At 42.0% G+C, this 18,086-nt stretch overlaps 1 protein-coding gene across 2 annotated transcripts in view; it reads left to right on the forward strand.

Annotated features, from left to right (window-relative positions):
• LOC147450593 (uncharacterized) overlaps positions 1 to 11,976 on the forward strand; it is a 54,706-nt gene extending 42,730 nt beyond the window's left edge. Inside the window, exons 2-16 of one of the 2 annotated variants that reach the window (XR_015189146.1) lie at positions 7,835 to 7,882; positions 8,383 to 8,443; positions 8,520 to 8,555; positions 8,620 to 8,744; positions 9,098 to 9,238; positions 9,320 to 9,396; positions 9,544 to 9,836; positions 9,947 to 10,003; positions 10,118 to 10,286; positions 10,378 to 10,435; positions 10,507 to 10,592; positions 10,998 to 11,054; positions 11,169 to 11,269; positions 11,355 to 11,576; positions 11,708 to 11,976. Coding sequence is in view for 1 of the 2 variants with exons in the window: in XM_086519761.1 (XP_086375887.1) it covers positions 7,835 to 7,882; positions 8,383 to 8,443; positions 8,520 to 8,555; positions 8,620 to 8,744; positions 9,098 to 9,238; positions 9,320 to 9,396; positions 9,544 to 9,836; positions 9,947 to 10,003; positions 10,118 to 10,286; positions 10,378 to 10,435; positions 10,507 to 10,592; positions 10,998 to 11,054; positions 11,169 to 11,255 (1,295 nt within the window). In the remaining variant the exon portion in view is untranslated. The other variant, XM_086519761.1, reaches the window with a different exon arrangement.
• The last annotated feature ends 6,110 nt before the right edge of the window (positions 11,977 to 18,086 follow it).

Consider the following 18,086-nt stretch of genomic DNA (forward strand, 5'->3'; position numbering starts at 1 on the left):
GAGATTTCAACTTTTAATCTCTTAAAGGAAAAGATGACTTCAGATCCAGTCATTGTGTTGCCAGATCTTAGGAAGTCATTTGTGGTCCAGTGTGATGCCTGCGGTAGTAGCATTGGTGCAGTGCTAATGCAAGATGGCAGGGTAGTAGCCTATGAGAGTAGAATCTTGCAAGGGCCAGAAAAGACTATGCAAGTCTATGAAAAAGAACTGCAGTTCGTGATTCATGCGCTCTTCAGTTGGAAACACTACCTGCTAGGTGCAGACTTTGTTGTCCAAACGGACCATCAGACCTTGCGATACTTCTTGACACAGACAAAGTTATCTGAGAAGCATATGCGATGGGCAAATATCTTGTCCATGTTCCATTTTCAGATCGTGCATGTGGAAGGCAAGAAGAACGTTGTGGCTGATGCCTTGTCAAGGAAGCCACAAATTTCAGCTGTGTCAATTCCTTATCATCATGAACTTGATGATATGAGGGAACAATATGCAAATGATGAAGATTTTGCAAGGGTCTTCGAGCAGCTAATGAATGGACAACGTCATGAACACTATCTTCTCAAAGATGGGTTCATGATGATGCATGGCAGATTGTGTGTCACAAAGCCATTCCGACGCAAAGTTATGGAAGAGAGTCATGTCCCACCGTATATAGGGCATCGTGGTATCGATGCTACAGTTAAAGCGGTTGAGACATTCTTCTACTGGCGTACATTGAGAAGAGATGTAGATGCCTTTGTGCGAGAGTGCCTAATTTGTCAGAAGGTCAAGTTTGACAGGCAAAAGGCACCAGGGTTATTGCAACCACTACCTATTCCAGATAAACCATGGGAAAGTATTGCTATGGATTTTATCTTTGATCTTCTGAGAACGCAGACAAGAAACGATGGTATTTGGACCATTATTTGCAGATTCAACAAATAGGCTCATTTTTTTCCTGTCAGGAAGAAGATAAAGCCAGATCAGATGGCACGCTTGTTTATGAGCAATATTTTCAAGTATCATGGCATGCCACAGTCGATTGTTAGCGACCGTGATCCACGCATGACAAGTTTGTTCTGGAGAGGCTTGTTTGAGAATATGGGCACCACGCTCAAATTCTCTTCGTCATTTCATCCTCAAACAGATGGGCAGTCAGAAGAGGCAAATTCTACTGTCCTAGATCTGTTGAAGTGCTATGTGTCAGAGCATAAAGGAAAGTGGGAGCAGTATTTGCCATTGGTGGAGTATGCATACAATAATATAGTGCATTCATCAACTGGCAAGGCACCTTTTGAGATAGTTGAAGGTGGCAAGAAAGTTCCTCCCATACTGCATACAAAGGACAAGATATTTGAAGCAGATAAGTATGTTCAGGACATGGATGAAATGTACCAGAAGGTCATAGTGGCCTTAGAAAAGACTCAGGCAAAGCAAAAGAAAGCAGCTGATCGTCACCGTCGTGAAGTGGTATTTTCACTTGGTGATTGGGTGCTTCTACGCTTTGAAAAGGCAAGGTTAAAGAAGATGAAGGGCAAGGAAAGACTGTTTCCAAAGCTCAGCATGCGTTACTATGGGCCTTTTCAAGTGTGCGACATAATCAGTGATGTTGCATATAGGCTGAAATTGCCTGACAGTTGGAAGATTCACAATGCGTTTCATGTGAGTCTTCTCAGACCCTATGTGGGTGATGTGCCAGAAGATATACCAGCTGAAGATCAGCCAGAAGTCGAGGAACTTGACGAGATCTTGGTCCCTGAATAGATTTTGGCACACAAAGAAAGGAAAGTGAAAGGCAAGGTTGCTAGGCGTTACTTAGTAAAGTTCAGAAACTATCCACCAATGGATGCTAAGTGGATGGAAGAAGGTGAACTTGCAGAGTCACCAACTGTGTTATCACTTTACCTTGAAGCCTTCGATTTGCAACCTACCTTGACCCCTTGAGTTTCAAAGCTACATGGATTGTCAGTATGCAATGGCTTCTGAAAGAAATGATGTACATGGTATTTAAAGTGAGCTCAAATGAAATACCTATTACATGAATGTTAGAGCTGTACAGATTGTCAGTTTGGCAATTGCTCTTATGGAATGTCCAAAAGTTTGGTTAGTGTTATAGAAGTGAGTATTTCTTGTCAGTTTGTCAAGGATACAATAATTGCTTCTATGAAAGAGTACATGTGTAACTGCATTCTTAAACTGTCGGTTTGGGTATGCTCGAAAGTGTTACGGGATCCAACGTGTACTATAAGACAGTGGCAAAATGTGTGGCTACCATTTTGTCATTGGAAAGTTAGTGACTCAAAGCAATGGCAGAGTGCGAAGCTACCACTATGTCATTGGGACAGGGTTCACACGCAGGCAATACATGAGTCGACAAGGTGTTGAATACACCAGGGTCGACAATGAGCATGTATGTGTCGTACATGTGTCGACAGGTGTTGAATACATCAGTGTTGACCGTGAGCATGTACGGCATAGATGCAAACGAGGACGTTTGAGATTTCAAGAGGGGGGTATGTCACCAGCGTGTGACTACTATCTATCCTTTTTGTTGATTTCTTTCTTATTATCTATTTACTTTCACTTTTTGGAAACACCCCTCGGGAAATCTAACTGCCCTGCATTGCATAGCTAGTGTGGAACTGTCCAGAGGGAGTCCAGGCCTGAGGGCAAGAGAGCACTAAGGTTGGACAAGGACTACGGTTAGCCAAAGTGGGGTCATTGACTAGCCAAAGTGGAATCCTTTGCTACAGAGGCTACATTTCAGTTCTGGATGTGGCCGCAGTGTACAAAGAGGGTCGGATGACCTAGAAAGATACAATGGAAGCATCTCCTAAAATTTAGGGAACTGCTATTTTGGGACCTGAAAATGTGTTGGCGTCATTACCTCCGGAATGACAAGGGGAACATTTTCTTGCTCTGCTGCAAAGTCAACTGATGCACCAGTTGAGATATTTTTAGTCGGGAATGCCCAAAGTCGGAAAATGTGCCATGTGGCACTCTGTGAGCATTCTGCTACTCCTGGCCAGAGAGGGGGCGCCTAAAACGAGAGAGGAGGCTGATTTTCAGAATTTGTCACAGGTTAAGAGCTATGGAGTGCTTGCTTTCCCTCCTATGTACAGTGCGGTGCCAGGAGTGATGCCCTGCACGCTACGCACTGCCCTCTCTCTCCCCTTTGGCAGTATGTTATGCCCCACTAGTGGGCTTTTCATTTGACCAATGTACAGTTGTGTGGGTTCATGCGCAATTGCCGAGGCAAGAGCCTCTTGCACAGGTACTGGATTAGCTAGCGGCTAATCCCCCGTAGGTACAGGTGATTCGGAGAGGTTTCACGCTCGAAATCTCGTCTGATTCAAAGGGCAAGTAGCCCTACAGGTGCAGAAGCTCGAGGACTTGCTACGGATGCGACCGGCACGCGAAACAGAGCCCGAAACAGTAAATTACAGCCTGCTGTATATTTTTGCAGGTTTAGGGTTTTGGCCCTAAACGGACCCTAATACCCCCAGGAGGTTCGGGGACGCAACAGGACCGTTGTACAGGTGATCTGGCGCATTTTCAGGGCTGAAAATAGAGAATTCAGCGTGCTGCAGATTCTCGCCAGGTTTTGCAAAGTGCCCGTATGCGTCGGGAAAGTCATTTAATGCGTGGGAATACTGACCATGAAGGGTTCTAGTACAGTTATGTTGCCGAAATCAGGCCAGAACAGTCAAAATTCAGCCAAGGTTGTGTGGGGCAGCTTGGAAAGAACCACAACGTTTATTCCCTCTTTTAAACAATAAAGAAATATCGAAAGGGGCGCCTAAGTTAGGGGCCAATCTGGTGTCGGTCTTCTCATACAGGTGCATTCTAGCATCTGTATCCCATTCCCCTCTCTTGTGTCACTAAAGCGCAGGTATAATAGACGACTAATAATGGGTGAAAGCTAAATCAAGGTTTAAAGTAAAGTCTACCGCCCTTTTTGGATTGAACATGCCGGTTACAGCAGGAGTGCAAATGGACCCGGCCAAGATAGAGACTATCCGTGATTGGCCCGATTTGAGGAATGTCCATGAAGTTAGAAGCTTCTGGGGACTATGTTCGTACTACACGCGGTTCATACGAAAGTTTGCAGAGATTGCTTGCCCTTTGCATACCTTGACACAGAAAGGAGTACCTTTTTCGTGGGGACCCACAGAGGTAACCGCCTTTCGGACATTGAAAGAGAAATTGACTACGGGACCTATTTTGACTTTGTCGGACTTGCAGAAGTCATTTGAAGTATATTGTGATGCTTGTGGTCGTAGTCTGGGTGCGGTCTTGATGCAAGAAGGCCATGTCATAGCTTACGAGAGCCGTTTGTTCTCTAGGCTAGAGATGACAGCACAAATCTATGAGAAAGAGCTTTTGGCGGTTATCCATGCTCTTACTCAGTGGCGGCATTACCTACTCGGAGCGGATTTTACTGTCTTAAAGACCATCAGAGTTTGCGCTACTTCTTGTCACAAAAGCAGCTTTCGGAAAAGCAGATGCGGTGGGCGAACATCTTGTCACAGTTCCACTTCCAGATTGTCCATGTGAGGGACAGTAGAATGTGGTGGCAGATGCTTTGTCTCGGAAACTGTTGGTTCTGGCTATTTCCGCGATACATCATAGGAGCTTCGAGGATATGGTCGATCGGTATGCGACAGATACAGATTTTGCAGATATTTTTCACACCGATACGGGATGGGGAGACAGTAGTTGGATACTCCCTTCGAAAAGGCTACTTGATGAAAAAGACGATGTTGTGCGTTACACAGCCGTTGAGGGAAAAGGTTATGACTGAATGCCACTCTCCACCTTTTATGGGTCACCGCGGCATTGCTACCACCATGAAGGGGGTAGAGAGATACTTCTTTGGGCCGAGACTCAAAAAGGATGTGGAAGAGTTTGTGCGCAGTTGCTTGGTATGCCAGAAGGTCAAGTTTGACAGGCATAAGGCACAGGGATTGTTACAGCCTTTACCCATACCCACCCATCCCTGGGAAAGTATTGAAATGGATTTCATTTTTGATCTTCCGAGAACACAGAATGATCACAATGATTTTCCGATTACATGGCACGTCTGAGACGAGACAATCGTCTCCGACAGAGACCCCAGATTATGAGTTTGTTTTGGAAGGCAATTTGGGAGAACATTGGCACGCAGGTTCAGTTCTCGTCATCGTTCCACTTGCAGACTGACGGGCAATTTGAGATTGCCAATTCAGTGATTTTAGATTTATTGAAGTCTTGTATCTCGGATCAGAAGACTCAATGGGAAAAGAACTTACCTTTGGTGGAATTTGTCTACAATAACACGATACACTCTTCGACGGGGAAGACGCCATGTGAGATTGTTGAAAGTGCTGCAAAGGTTCCATCCTTCCTGAGCACGAAAGATTAGATATTGGAAGCGGATGAATATTCGCAAGATTTGGATACGGCTTTTGCCAAGGTTCGCCAGACTTTGCAGGAGTCTCAAGAACGACAGAAAAAGGCAACGGATCGCCCTTGTCGCGACTTGAAATTGAAGGAGGATGATTGGGTGCTCTTACGTTTTGAGTAGGCACGCCTAAGAAAGAAAAAGGGAAAGGAGAGGCTTTTTCCAAAGCTTAGTATGCGATACTACGAACCTTTCCAGATCACTGACAAGATAAATGATGTCTCCTTCCGATTGAAACTGCTAGATACTTGGAGGATTCATAATGCATTGCATGTGAGTCTCTTGAACCCTGTTAAGGGTGATGTGCCTGATGATGGGGAGCCTGATGAGCAACCCGAAGTGGAAGAAAACGAGGAGATCCTTGTTCTTGAACAGATTTTGGCACATAACGATACGAAGAAAGGTAAAGTCCGAAGGCGATTCTTGGTTAAGTTCAAGAATTTTCCTGCATTTGATGCGAAGTGGATGGAGGAGGAGGACCTAGCAGATACTCCTCGGATTGTGAAACTTTACCTCGATGTTTTGGTTTAGCATAGTCTACTTCAAACGGAACCCGGAATTCAGCTTGGCCGGAGATCTGGTGCAGTGGGATGCACAAGAGGGGAGTTACTCCGCTCCTTTGTCAACAGATGCCTCGATTTTGATACTAAAGTCATTGATGTCTCTTTGAGCTTCAGGGATACTTAGAGCTGACAGTATTCTGCTGGATGACTTTATGAAATGGAATACCTGATAATGATACTGATTTGTTCTTGACTTCTTGTGAGTGCAGGAACTGATAGACGAAATGACTGCAGCATTTTGGTCTGATTGATCTCGAATAGACATGGTTGCAATAGGGGTTAGTCAATCGGACATCGATGAGGTCCCGATTGGACGTAGACTAGCTACATTGCCGATAAATCATGGTCTAAGATCCGAATGAATGTTGAATGTCATGTGATGTCCTGTGATGTCTGGTGATGTCCCGTGATGTTGTGTGATGTGACTGCCGATTTTGTACATGTGCTAGATGTGTGTTCCTAGTACGTAGGTACTAACAGTCAGTGTCTGCTAAGACGGTTTATGGTTTTTGTCGGTTTTGCAGGCGTAATCGCGGTCGATTACAATGCTTTCAAGAGGGGGGTATGTCACAAAGTGATGACGTGGCGGATAGCAGAAACCCTAATTTATGCCAGAAACCCTAATTTCCGGAAATCGCGGAGGTTGAATTTATTAATATTATTTTTTCTTGAAAAATGATGAGCGACGTGAATTTTGCTTTTTTTTTTTAATAAAAAAAGAGAAAAGACTCTCAGAGAGAGAGAGAGAGAGGGAGAACTGATGCTTTTTATTTTAAGAGCTTTTGGGGCTCTGCTTTTGGGCATCCCTTGTAATCTTTAAATTAGTGGTGAGGGCCTCACTTCTCAGAGCATCTGGACGCAGAGTCTAAGAGTGAAACCCTAACCGCTCTCTTGTACTTTGATGATTGATTAATACAAAAAGAAATACTGAAAGGGGCGCCAGTCTTTGGGGCCAATATCTCTAGGCACGGAACTCCGCCGGGCCAGTGCAAATCTATTGTGATCTGTGAATTGTTTTGAAGTGGTTATTTGGTGTTGTCGCGGTTGATTCTTGACTTGGAGTGTCCAAGTCTGTTACAGGTTAAGTGGTAAGTGTCTGTCCACAACGATGGTGGTGTCTTCTCTGGGAATGTCATAATCGCATATGCCATGAGCATGGCCATATCTTGTATGAACTCCTTTGATGAGTGCATAGGTGTGTCCATAGCAAACCACAAGTCAACACCCCCTTTGGAGTGCGCAACCGCCGAAGAAAGGCTGGAATGAATGGATCTCCCAAGGATTGTACGCCCGTAAATGATGAAGCCGAGGTCGAAGATACCGTGTACTGCACCAGTCACTGAGAGACTGCATGGACCACCACTGGATGGTGTCGTGGCAGGAGGTAACTTCATCCTCTGTGAAAAACACAAGCCATGTGGCTGCTGTCCACCCAAAAACGGAACTGTGAGGTGATGAAAACGCTGCTGTCCAGCGATTTTCACGGTGCTCCTACGCTCCCGGCAGGGTCCGGAGTGGTGCAGAGGGTGTAGAGAGGGGAAGCAATGTAGCAACTCAAAGTGGGCTGAAAACAGAGAAAACAGCAGGTGTTTATGGCTGAAAACTATAGCAGATGAAGAGGAATCACGACGGCAACGCACCGGATGCGAAGCCATGTGGGAAAGCAAGATCCAATGGGCAAGGTGGCTTTGAATATGAAAGTTCTTAGTGCCATAAAGATAACTGAAGCTGCTTTCCCAGTATGGATTTTTAAAAACATTGATGAACTGTTTACGTTTGATTTACATTTTATGTCATTGAACATCTACTCCCTGTATGAGTTTTTCTGAATGAAAGCTTCTTTATGCAGTAGCTGAAGGTTATTGGTTGAAGCATATTGGACACTCTCCTTATGCAGGTATTCATTAATTTTTTGAAATCTTGGTTCTTTTGTAGGTCAAAGTGGCCACTTCTTGGAGTTTACATTTGCGTGTGTTTAGTGAAAACTGGTCTTGCATATCTCAAAAATCTTTCATCCAAGGCATGCTGCAGTTTTTTGGCTTTCTAAAAGAAGCCTTAAGGAGAAGAGAGTTAGGCATACCTTTGAAATTGGTTATCCTACATTGATTGGACCTACCTTTTAATGCAAACAATGGACATATTCTTTTGTTTTCAGTTTGTCAATGGGTCCTTTATTTCACAGCCTTACATGGCTTGACCTCCTTTTCATTTTATTTTTTTAGAATGCAAAGTAAACCTTCACCACGTTCATGGGAGGGGTACTTTGGCCTTACAGCCATTGCTTAGTCAATCCATATTTGTAAATATCAGTCAGTCAGTCTTGTTAGGTGTGAGGAGATGCTGTTAACCTACTATTTCGTAGCGAGATAATATTCTTCATGCCTGTGGCTTGTGTAGGGTCAGCATATCATGGATCACCATTGTTGCTCGCAATATTTGGCCCTTTGACCACAAGCAGGTGAGAACAATGCATCGCATTGCTATTCAATCGTTTCAAGAGTGTGTTGACTGTCAAGTTTTCCTGTTTGGCTCAGGGCAGGAGGGACACCTGCATTAAAACTGAGTTTAAGGTATCGGCTCACTCTATTTGAGGTTTGTCTGCTTTCACAAGCTCATCTGTAAAGTGCTTTGCAGTTTTCTTTGTGTCATTGCAGATCTTGCTGCAGCTGTACTCTTGGTAGAAATTGGGAGACATTTGCAGTTTGCACAATCCAAGCAATTTTCATTCTTGGGGCTTACAAGGCTCATAAAGGATGAAGGTATGCAATGAAGTACTTACAATTTCAAGATCCTATATATCTGAGGATAGATAACTAAAGCCAATTCCAGTAGAACCTGCAGAGTGAAACGGGCCATAACTTAAGTTGCTTGACTAGAGATGTTCTATGAGTGCATCCATACAGGGAAAATTTTCCTTGCCACATCTCTTTAGTAGTGCAAAGTTAGAATTGTTGGGTTTGATTATTGCCAATATGTAAGAGTTCAACTTACGCTCTTGAAGACATGATTGTAGGGCAGTAAGCTAAATGTTGGCTAAGCGCTTCTTGATTATTACCTGCAGTATACTCCCTATTTCCATTTTGTGTAAGAGCATTCTTTTTTCCTTTTTCAGGGAGGACCAATCCTGGGGTGGGAGAGATTGCAGCAATGTTCTACTTGTGGAATCCCTTCACAATTCTAAGCTGTGTTGGAGGATGTACATCATCCATTGAGAATGCCATGATAATCTTATCTTTGTATGGAGCCGTAACAGGTTGAACTTTGCGAAAGTTTTAAATCAGTTTTTCTTGTTGGCTTTTCCGTTGGACCTGAGTGTCAAAAGATGATTTTTCAGGGAATGTTCCTCTTGCAGCTTTTGGTTGGGTGATAGCAACACATTGCTCGCTTTATCCTGCAATTCTGCTCATTCCTGTATGCTTATCTTTGCATTTCATGAAAGTCATGCTTGTGTCTGTTGGTTTTCTCATTTGGATTTGATCGAGGACAGGCTTTGTTTTGAAGTGTCTTATGTCAATTAGCTACATGCAGCATGATTGTTTTTGATGCTGTTTATCACAGATAGGCCTAAGTTTGACTGTTGGCATTGATCACCCGCCGAAGAAATTGTTCAAGAGGGCTAATTTCTGTGAACCATTTACAAAGGAATCGGTGAGCAGTTCTTCGTTGGCGTCTGGCAAAAGAATAGTAGCTTCATGTGCTGAGCAGGATTTATCAACAGAGACTTCCTTTAAGTTTGAAGCCACCAAACTAAGAGACTTGATGATCTGGTGTACGCTGTGGTGGGCATATGTTCTAATCTTGTGCAAGATATCCGTAGGAAAATTGGGTGGCCTTCAAAAAATGTTCTCTGAGTACGTATTGTCAAAAGCTTTTCAATAGGCGTAGTTGTTTTCTCTGATGGGAGATCCATCTAGCATTGTGACAGCAAATGCTTACTTTTCTGGGGATTTGTTTCATGCAGGACTTATGGTTTCATACTCAATGTCGAGGAGCTTTCACCAAATTTAGGGTTGTTTTGGTAATGGCCAAATCGTCCATGTTTGATAGTGCTAACCTTAAAAAATTTAGGACTTTTGCTTTCTGACGTGTACCTTTTTGTGTCTGGGAATTAATCTTGAGTTTTCATGTTCAGGTACTTCTTTACAGAAGTTTTTGACTTCTTCAGGCCTTTCTTCCTCTTGGTTTTCCATGCCAATATCTTGTTCATGATCTTACCGCTCACCATTCGTTTGCATCATAGACCCCTATTTCTTGCTTTTGTTTTTTGTTCCATAGTTGCCATGCTGAAGGCATACCCCTCTGTAAGTGTGACTCTACAAAATTGTCATGCTGCATCTTTGTCATGCTGTTCAGGCTTCCACATATTAGGTGGCGTTCTGTTTTATTTTACAGGTTGGTGATGCTGCTTTGTATTTGGGCCTGATGCCACTTTTTATAACAGAGCTCACAGGTAAACAGCTTTTTTGGAGTTTCTGCTGCACCAGCTCTCAACATGTTCCTCTTTCATCTTTTGTCTTGCAGGAATGAGATTCACATTTTTTTTACTGAATGGCTATATTGGTGTAGCTCTGTTGAGCCCAGTAATGTACAACCTGTGGATTTGGAGGGTAAAGGCCATCACACTTGACTTTAGGTTTTGTCTATCTTATGGGTTTTTACATCACAACTTCCAAGTTTTTAGTGTCGTAGTTTTATAATTAAAGATGTTTCAGTACTAGCCTTCAATAATAAGAAGAAGCGACCACCTTAGTTATCAGAGCCCATCTATTTTTATAATCTGAATGAAAATGTACACGTAGAAGTTGCAAGGGCAATGATGAATGAGAAGAATATGTCTCATTGTTATTGGGCTTCCATGTGCATGCTCTAGTTTGTCGTGGAGGTTTGCATGCCTATTCAGGTGTTTATAGTTGGCCTTGAACTGTAAAGGTTCTTGTTTGTTTAATGTGAGAATGGTAATCGATTGTCATCCTCTTCCTCTTACTTTGTTTTGTTTGTCATTGTTTTTTCAGGGGACAGGCAATGCAAACTTTTACTTTGCCATGGCTCTCAGTTATGCCTGTGTTCAGGTTTGTTACTACGATTATATGTAGAAATACTGTTAAGAGGTGACTGCCACTTGTCATTTGTGCAAAAGCATACCGGACCAATCATATTGAATTATCCTGAAAACTACTCCGCAGTTGATCCTCTTGGTTGAAAGCGTGAGTACAGTTTTACTATTTGATAGAAATGTACGAAAGCTGCAAGACAAAGAGAAAGTATCATAGGGGACATATAAACGGTATGCTCATCTTTCTACGGTCCCTTGTTTGCTTTTTCTGTTTCGGCGGGCATGCTCTACTGAAGCCCATATTGATCATTTGCAGGAAACAAACTTATTATGGTAGCAATGTAGAACATAAATTTTTAAAAAACATTCCAAGGTAAGCATTGTCTGCGCACCATTCTGCAGAAATGATTTTGGTGGAGTGGAGTTCCTTGATCCCTCTTATCATTCGACACAAGACCTGTACAAGAGAAGAGAAAGCCCGTCTTGGAACAACTGAGCATGTGGGGGAGTGAACAAAGAACATAAAAAACAGTGCTAGGTAGATGGCTTTCAGTCAAATGCTGTTAGTATCCTAGGGATCAAAGGATGTTAATGAAAGTCCTGGACATGTTCAGCATCTTTTGGCTATTTTCTGATTAATTGAAATTCTCGAATTAAAACTCATTTCAGGGGTCAACCGTTTGAGCAAGTGGCTGGCTTTGCAGGCTCTTGGTGTGATTGTTCTCTTGATCGTATCAATTTGCAGCATTGTATTTTATAAAGAGGAGACACCATTCAATCAGACTTGCAACTTACCTTGAAGAAGTGGCTGTTTTACCTTAGTATTCACACTCCTATTTCCTTGAACCATGTTAAATGTCCGATTGAAAGGGTGTTGCGGTCTTTATCATGTTCTCTTCGGCAAGTTTAATTTATGGTTTGTCAAAATTTGTTGATCATGATACAGTTGCAGTTACTATCATGGTTGCTTGAGGGCTACTAAGATGTTTAAAACATGTCTTTGAAAATTTGTGGTTTTATGCTATGCCAAAATTGCCTTGAATTATCATGTTTTTATGCTATGCCTTGTTTGTGCTTGACAATTTCATTGCTTGACAATATGAGAAAATCATTTGTGTTGGTTAGATATTGGATTTTATGACAAGTCCCGTTCATAATGTAATCACCTATAGAAATAGCATCAACCCAAAAACAGTGAGGCATATTCTTGTCATTTATTTCTTCAACGCTCTAGCAACTTATGCAATGTGCATGTTCTTCTGCTCAACAACACCATTTTGATGTAGAGTATAGTTGTATGAAATTTTTTTTCTCTAGATTCCATGTTTTTTCATAAAAAATTGAATACGAAATTGAGTAGACGTGGACTCCTTAACACATACATCCATAGTGGCTAAAATTTTAGTCCTCTCAAATGGCTTGAAAAAATGTTCTGGAAAGGGTTTTGGTATATAATCATCATTATTTACATCTTGATCCAAGATGCAATCTTCTCGTTGCAAACTTCCACGGATTACAGATCTATGTATATTTGGGTACATTCAATTGGTACTTGACACGATTGGACAACATATATGTGAGGCTCTTTGAGATTAGTAATACTTCCTTTTATTGAAAAGGTATGAAGCAAGAGTGTCAAATTGATAATATGCAATTTTGCTATTGATAATATCATTAAAATAAGGTGAAAGTTCCCTATGGCCTACATAATGCTATTGAGAGAAATTAATAATAAGAGGGTTCTTTGTGAGAGGACAAATGAGAGAGTGACACTAGCATATATTTTTTTGGTCACAACAGAGTATTACACTTTTTGGAAATTAGTGTAACAATGACTTATTTAGATTACGATATATTCCAAAAGCATAAAAAATAATGACAACCAATATTCAATGGCTATCTTTAAAGGGTCCGTACACAAAATGTCAACACCTCACAGACACAGAAGAAATATTAAAAGTAATATTTTTTGCCATGTGGCAATGATGTGTGAGCTTTATCCAATGGTCCACATTTGCACCAAAATCTAACGTTTTACTAAGGACTCTTTATGTAGTCCAAGAAGGCGTCAAAGCAATTATAACATTGTGATTTTGTGAGATTTGAATCTTTTTGCTCTAAATGAGAAAATTCTAGAAAATGCAACAAAATCTACTGCCTTTCCTATGCTTTGCCCTCGTCAAGCTGATGAAACGGGGCTCTGCTTACCTTTTCTCATTAGGCGGCGCAGGCGGACTTTTAACCCTATCTCACAGACCGCAAGGCAATAAGGAGAAAAAACAAAAATGAAAAGGATTATTGAAGGAAAATTACGAAGAGTTAGAACAGCCAAATTTTTCCTAGTCAAATTGTCAGGTGGTTATGAAATTTTTGTTTGGTATTTGAATTTACTTTTAGTTAGGAAAGCTTATATATTTTGTGATAATTGCATTCACTCTGTCGAGGTGATTGAGCATAGGCCTTTTCTTTGAAACGCTTTGTATGAATCACTAATGAATTCTTCCTCGAGGACATGCAACTTTACCCTTAAGTGTCTCTCTCAATTCCTCACTCTAGGTCCAAAGATGTTGATCGGTTCCTCCTTTGTACCTTAGCTCTCCTTTTTTTTTTTTTTTTTTGGTTGAGACAATGATTGTTGTTGCATGGTAAGTGCAGACCTATGCATATTCTTTTTTATGTGATTGAACTCATAATCTTGAATGACGTGTATTTTTTTTTTTTGCAAAAGCACAAGTACATTTGCATCACCCATGTGTGAAAACCCTTGTAGTAGTGAAGTTTGTCAATGGAATAATTGATGCCCGTGCTACTAAGAATGAGGTCTTGGAGGACCTCCTTAGTTGGCATTGTATGGAGTCAAACCTTTGTATTAAGAAAGAAAGCAAAGAATACACTTTCAAATTCAAATGGGCACAAATGGATGGTTATTTTGAATTCATTTTAAGTTTTGCATGAAAATTTTATCATATACCATCTACAAAAAGAGCTCAAAGTGTAGGTTACAAATCATATAATTTGCGCTTAGATCGGTGTATAAGTTATGGAAAGCCGAAAATCATGTGCGTCATTTGACTACACTTACACCTCTTTTACACACCTAACATTCTTGCACACATGGCATAGATTTATCTATCAAAATTTTAATCACCTCCATAATCTCATGGAAAGTTAAGAAGCCCTCAAAATCTCATCCTCTTTCTAATAGGCTATTTTAGGACGATCTTAACACTTAGATTCTCATAGAGGCAAGGTCCAAATTCCATATGAATTTTGACAAAATAAAAGGATGACTTGGTACATGACAAGTATATATATTTCAATGTTGTGAGTGTGTATTGGTTGGGGAGGGGGGGGGGGGGAGGGGGTGTGCAAGCGAACTTTCTACGATAATAAGTGGAATTCCCCTTGAGGATACACGTGTTTTCGCCTTTGCTTTGTCATATTAGAAAAACGTTATGTCTTTTGAAAATTACCATTAGGGAGCACTGTGTTGGGGTATAAAGCCCAATGTGGTCGCCCAGGTAAGCGGGCGAGCCGCCAGGTATGTACACATATTCTTTTGTAAAAACCTAATAAGAACTCACTATGCTCTACACATTACAGTAGAGCGAGTTCACCATATTGTCGTGCTCTTCTTCTCGCACTCTCTCTCGCGTCGCACTTCCGCTCGTACTCCTTCAACTGGTATCAGAGCTCAGATCGAGGCTCGGGGCAGCACTGCAGAAGGCTAGAGTCACCAACTCAGATTGGAGTGAAATTCGACAGGCGAAGACACGGCCCCAAATCTCGTGGGTAAGCCAAAGGGCTTGGTGTTGTCAGAATTTCATTCTGAGGTCATCTCGGCCACCGTTCGGCTTCGACAAAGGTTTGCGCAGGCCATTTTCGACTACGTGGTCTCGACGGGTGCAGATTTGACTATGCAAATTTGGGGTTTTCCGCCTACGACTGCAGGTGCTGAGGATATCGACACTCCCAGAGTGCTGATTTGTGGTTGTTTACACATCGAAGGACGGCTCACAGTTCTTGGAGGCGTGTCACATACGACATGGGCGCATCTACACACAGACTGTAGGCGACATCCACTAGTTCATCAGGTAGCTTGTGTTTGCTGCTTGATATTCCAGATTTCATCCTGACATTGCAGGTACTTCCACATGGGATGTATTGTCAGAGATGATGTATGTTTGTTGAGGGTTTGCTGGCTGTGAGTCACGCAGCAAACAACCGCCGTAGCGGTTACAGCATATAGTGGGAAATTTGTGGATGTATGACTTTGTGGGAAGTCTATGTACTGTCAGATTTACTGCAGCCTTTGTTGATGGTCGAGTGAGGTTTTATTGAGCTGGGGGATTCTCGAATGTTGAGATCCTTTCGGTGATACTGGTCTTGGAGCGATCCCTCGAGCACCCTTAGATAGGCAGCTAGGATGTATTGACTGTGAGTTAGACAGTTGGGATTGCATCTTTGCTTTACTGCCGTTGAGGCATTGTCACAGTCTATGCTTACAGGACAGTGACAGGACAGTGAGAGACAGTACAGGTGCAGGACAGGTTTACCCGCAGCTTACAGTGTCAGAGAGACAGTGTTTTTTGAGCTGTTTTTTGGTCTGTTTTTAGTACACCAGAGCCATTTTACAAAGGAGACTCTGCCGAAATTTATGCAGAATCTGAAGCTTTCTTGGTTCATTTGACAGGTTGATATTGGTTCAGAGGTCAGTTTACAGGGGAAACTCTGCCGAATTTTTTCCAGGAAAGTAAACTACTGTGAAGCGTAGCTATGGCTGGATCACAGGACACTGCTCTTTACAATATCAAGAAGCTGGATGGAACCAATTTCCCATTGTGGAAGAAGCAGATTTGGCACGTGTTGGTACAAAAGAAGCAGATAAAACCTATAAAGCTCAAGGAGATAAAACCAAAAGATATGGACGAAGATGAATGGAGCGAAATGGATGAATTGGCACTTTCTACCATTATGCTGACTTTGGCAGAAAGCGTTTACTTTAATGTAGCAGAAGAGATGTCGGCTTATCAAGCATGGTTAAAGCTGAGTGATCTTTATGAGAAGCAGAGTGCAGCTTCACAGGTATACTGGCTTAAGAAGCTTGTTGACTTGAAGATGAAAGAAGGGACACCTATGTCCAATCATCTGAATGAATTCAACACAATCTATAGTCAGTTGCCATCTTAAGGTGTCAAGTTTGATGAACCTGTTAAAGCTATGTTCCTGTTGATCACATTGCCGGAAAGTTGGGACACTTTTCGCACAGCTTTGAGTAATTCTGCACCTCCAGATGGTTTGAACATAGCAGGTGTAGAAGGAAGTCTGCTTACTGAAGAAACCAATAGAAAGACAATGGACAAAGGCAAAGGAACAGCCTTAGTTGTCAGGGGAAGGACCAAAGACAAGTACAAAGGTGGAAAGAGGAATCAGTCTCGTAGCATGTCCTGCAGTGCTAAAGGCAAGAGTGACATAGAATGCTACCATTGTGGCAAGAAGGGTCACATGAAAAGAGACTGCAGAGAATGGAAAGCAGAAAAAGGCAAAGAGAAAGCTGAAGACCATGGTGAGAAGAACAAGTCCTCAGTGAAGATTCAAGAAATAAATGTGACAAACACTGTTGCAGAGGATGACAGTCTAGTGTCAGGAGACATCTACTTCTTGAAGAATACAATGGACTCAGCTCTTCTTACAGCATCTGATGGAAATGCACTGAGTGACTGGATTATAGACTCAGGGGCATCACTTCATGTGTCTCCAAACAAGGAGTGGTTTACTTCTTATGTGACCACTAAAGATCATGTTCGGCTAGGCAATGGGCAGACATGTGAGATCTTAGGTGTTGGAGATGTTCAATTGAAGTTTCAGAATGGCTCTTCTTTCACGCTGAAGAATGTGAGACATGTTCCCGCAATTACAAAGAGCTTGATCAGCACAGGTTTATTGATGATGCTGGCTACGTCACCACTTTTGGACAGAACATGTGGAAGATATCCAAGGGTTCTATGATAGTAGCACATGGAGTAAAGTCTAGGAGGACTTTACATGATTTATGTATCAAATGTCTCTAAAAATGTAATCAATGTAACCGAGCAGCCGAACGTTTCTTTGTGGCATAGCCGGTTAGGACATATGTCCAAGAAGGGAATGGAAATCTTGTCTCATTCTGGTTATTTGCCTGGCTTTTCATTTAATGATTTTGAATTCTGTGAACATTGTCTGTATGGTAAGCAAACACAGCAGCCACATAAGCATAGAAGCAGTAGAAGAGATACATAGTTGGCACTTGTTCATAGTGATTTGTGTGGACCTATGCCTAACCTATCTCTAGGGGGAGCTTCTTACTTTATGACATTTATAGATGATTACTCGAGGAAAGTATGGGTTTACTTTCTCAAGCACAAGGATGAAGCGTTTAGTGTTTTCAAAACGTTTGTGACACTTGTGGAGAATTAGAGTGGCAAGAAGCTTAAATGCTTACGCACTGACAATGGTAGAGAGTATGTTTCAAAGGCCTTTCAGGACTTTTGTGAGTCAAAAGGTATAAAACGTGAACTTACTGCTCCTTACAATCCTCCTCAAAATGGTGTTGCTGAGAGGATGAATAGGACCATACAAGAGAAGGTCAGAAGTATGTTGTCTAATGCACAGCTGCCAAATGGGTTTTGGGCTGAAGCTGTATCAACAGCTGTTCATCTTGTAAATAGATCTCCTAGCAAGGTTTTGCAGAAGGATTTAGTGCCAGAGATGGTATGGTCAGGAAAAATGCCCTCATAGAAGCATCTAAGAGTCTTTGGCTATGAGGCATATACTCACGTTCCAAAGGAATTTAGGAACAAACTTGAGCCAAAGAGTAGAAAGTGCATCTTTCTAGGCTATGGTAATTCTGGTGAGATGGGGTACAGACTTTGGGATCCCGAATCCAGAAAGGTTGTCCGCAGCAATGATGTTCACTTTAATGAATCCAAATATCATTCTAAACCAGAGAGGGTTGAGGAGATTAGAAGAGTTGTCTTCCAAGAAGATGGACCTGCACGTGCAAGACAAA

The sequence above is a fragment of the Adiantum capillus-veneris genome, chromosome 9 (genome assembly GCF_014529385.1).
Source record: "Adiantum capillus-veneris isolate H3 chromosome 9, ASM1452938v2, whole genome shotgun sequence".
Taxonomy (NCBI): Eukaryota; Viridiplantae; Streptophyta; class Polypodiopsida; order Polypodiales; family Pteridaceae; genus Adiantum; species Adiantum capillus-veneris.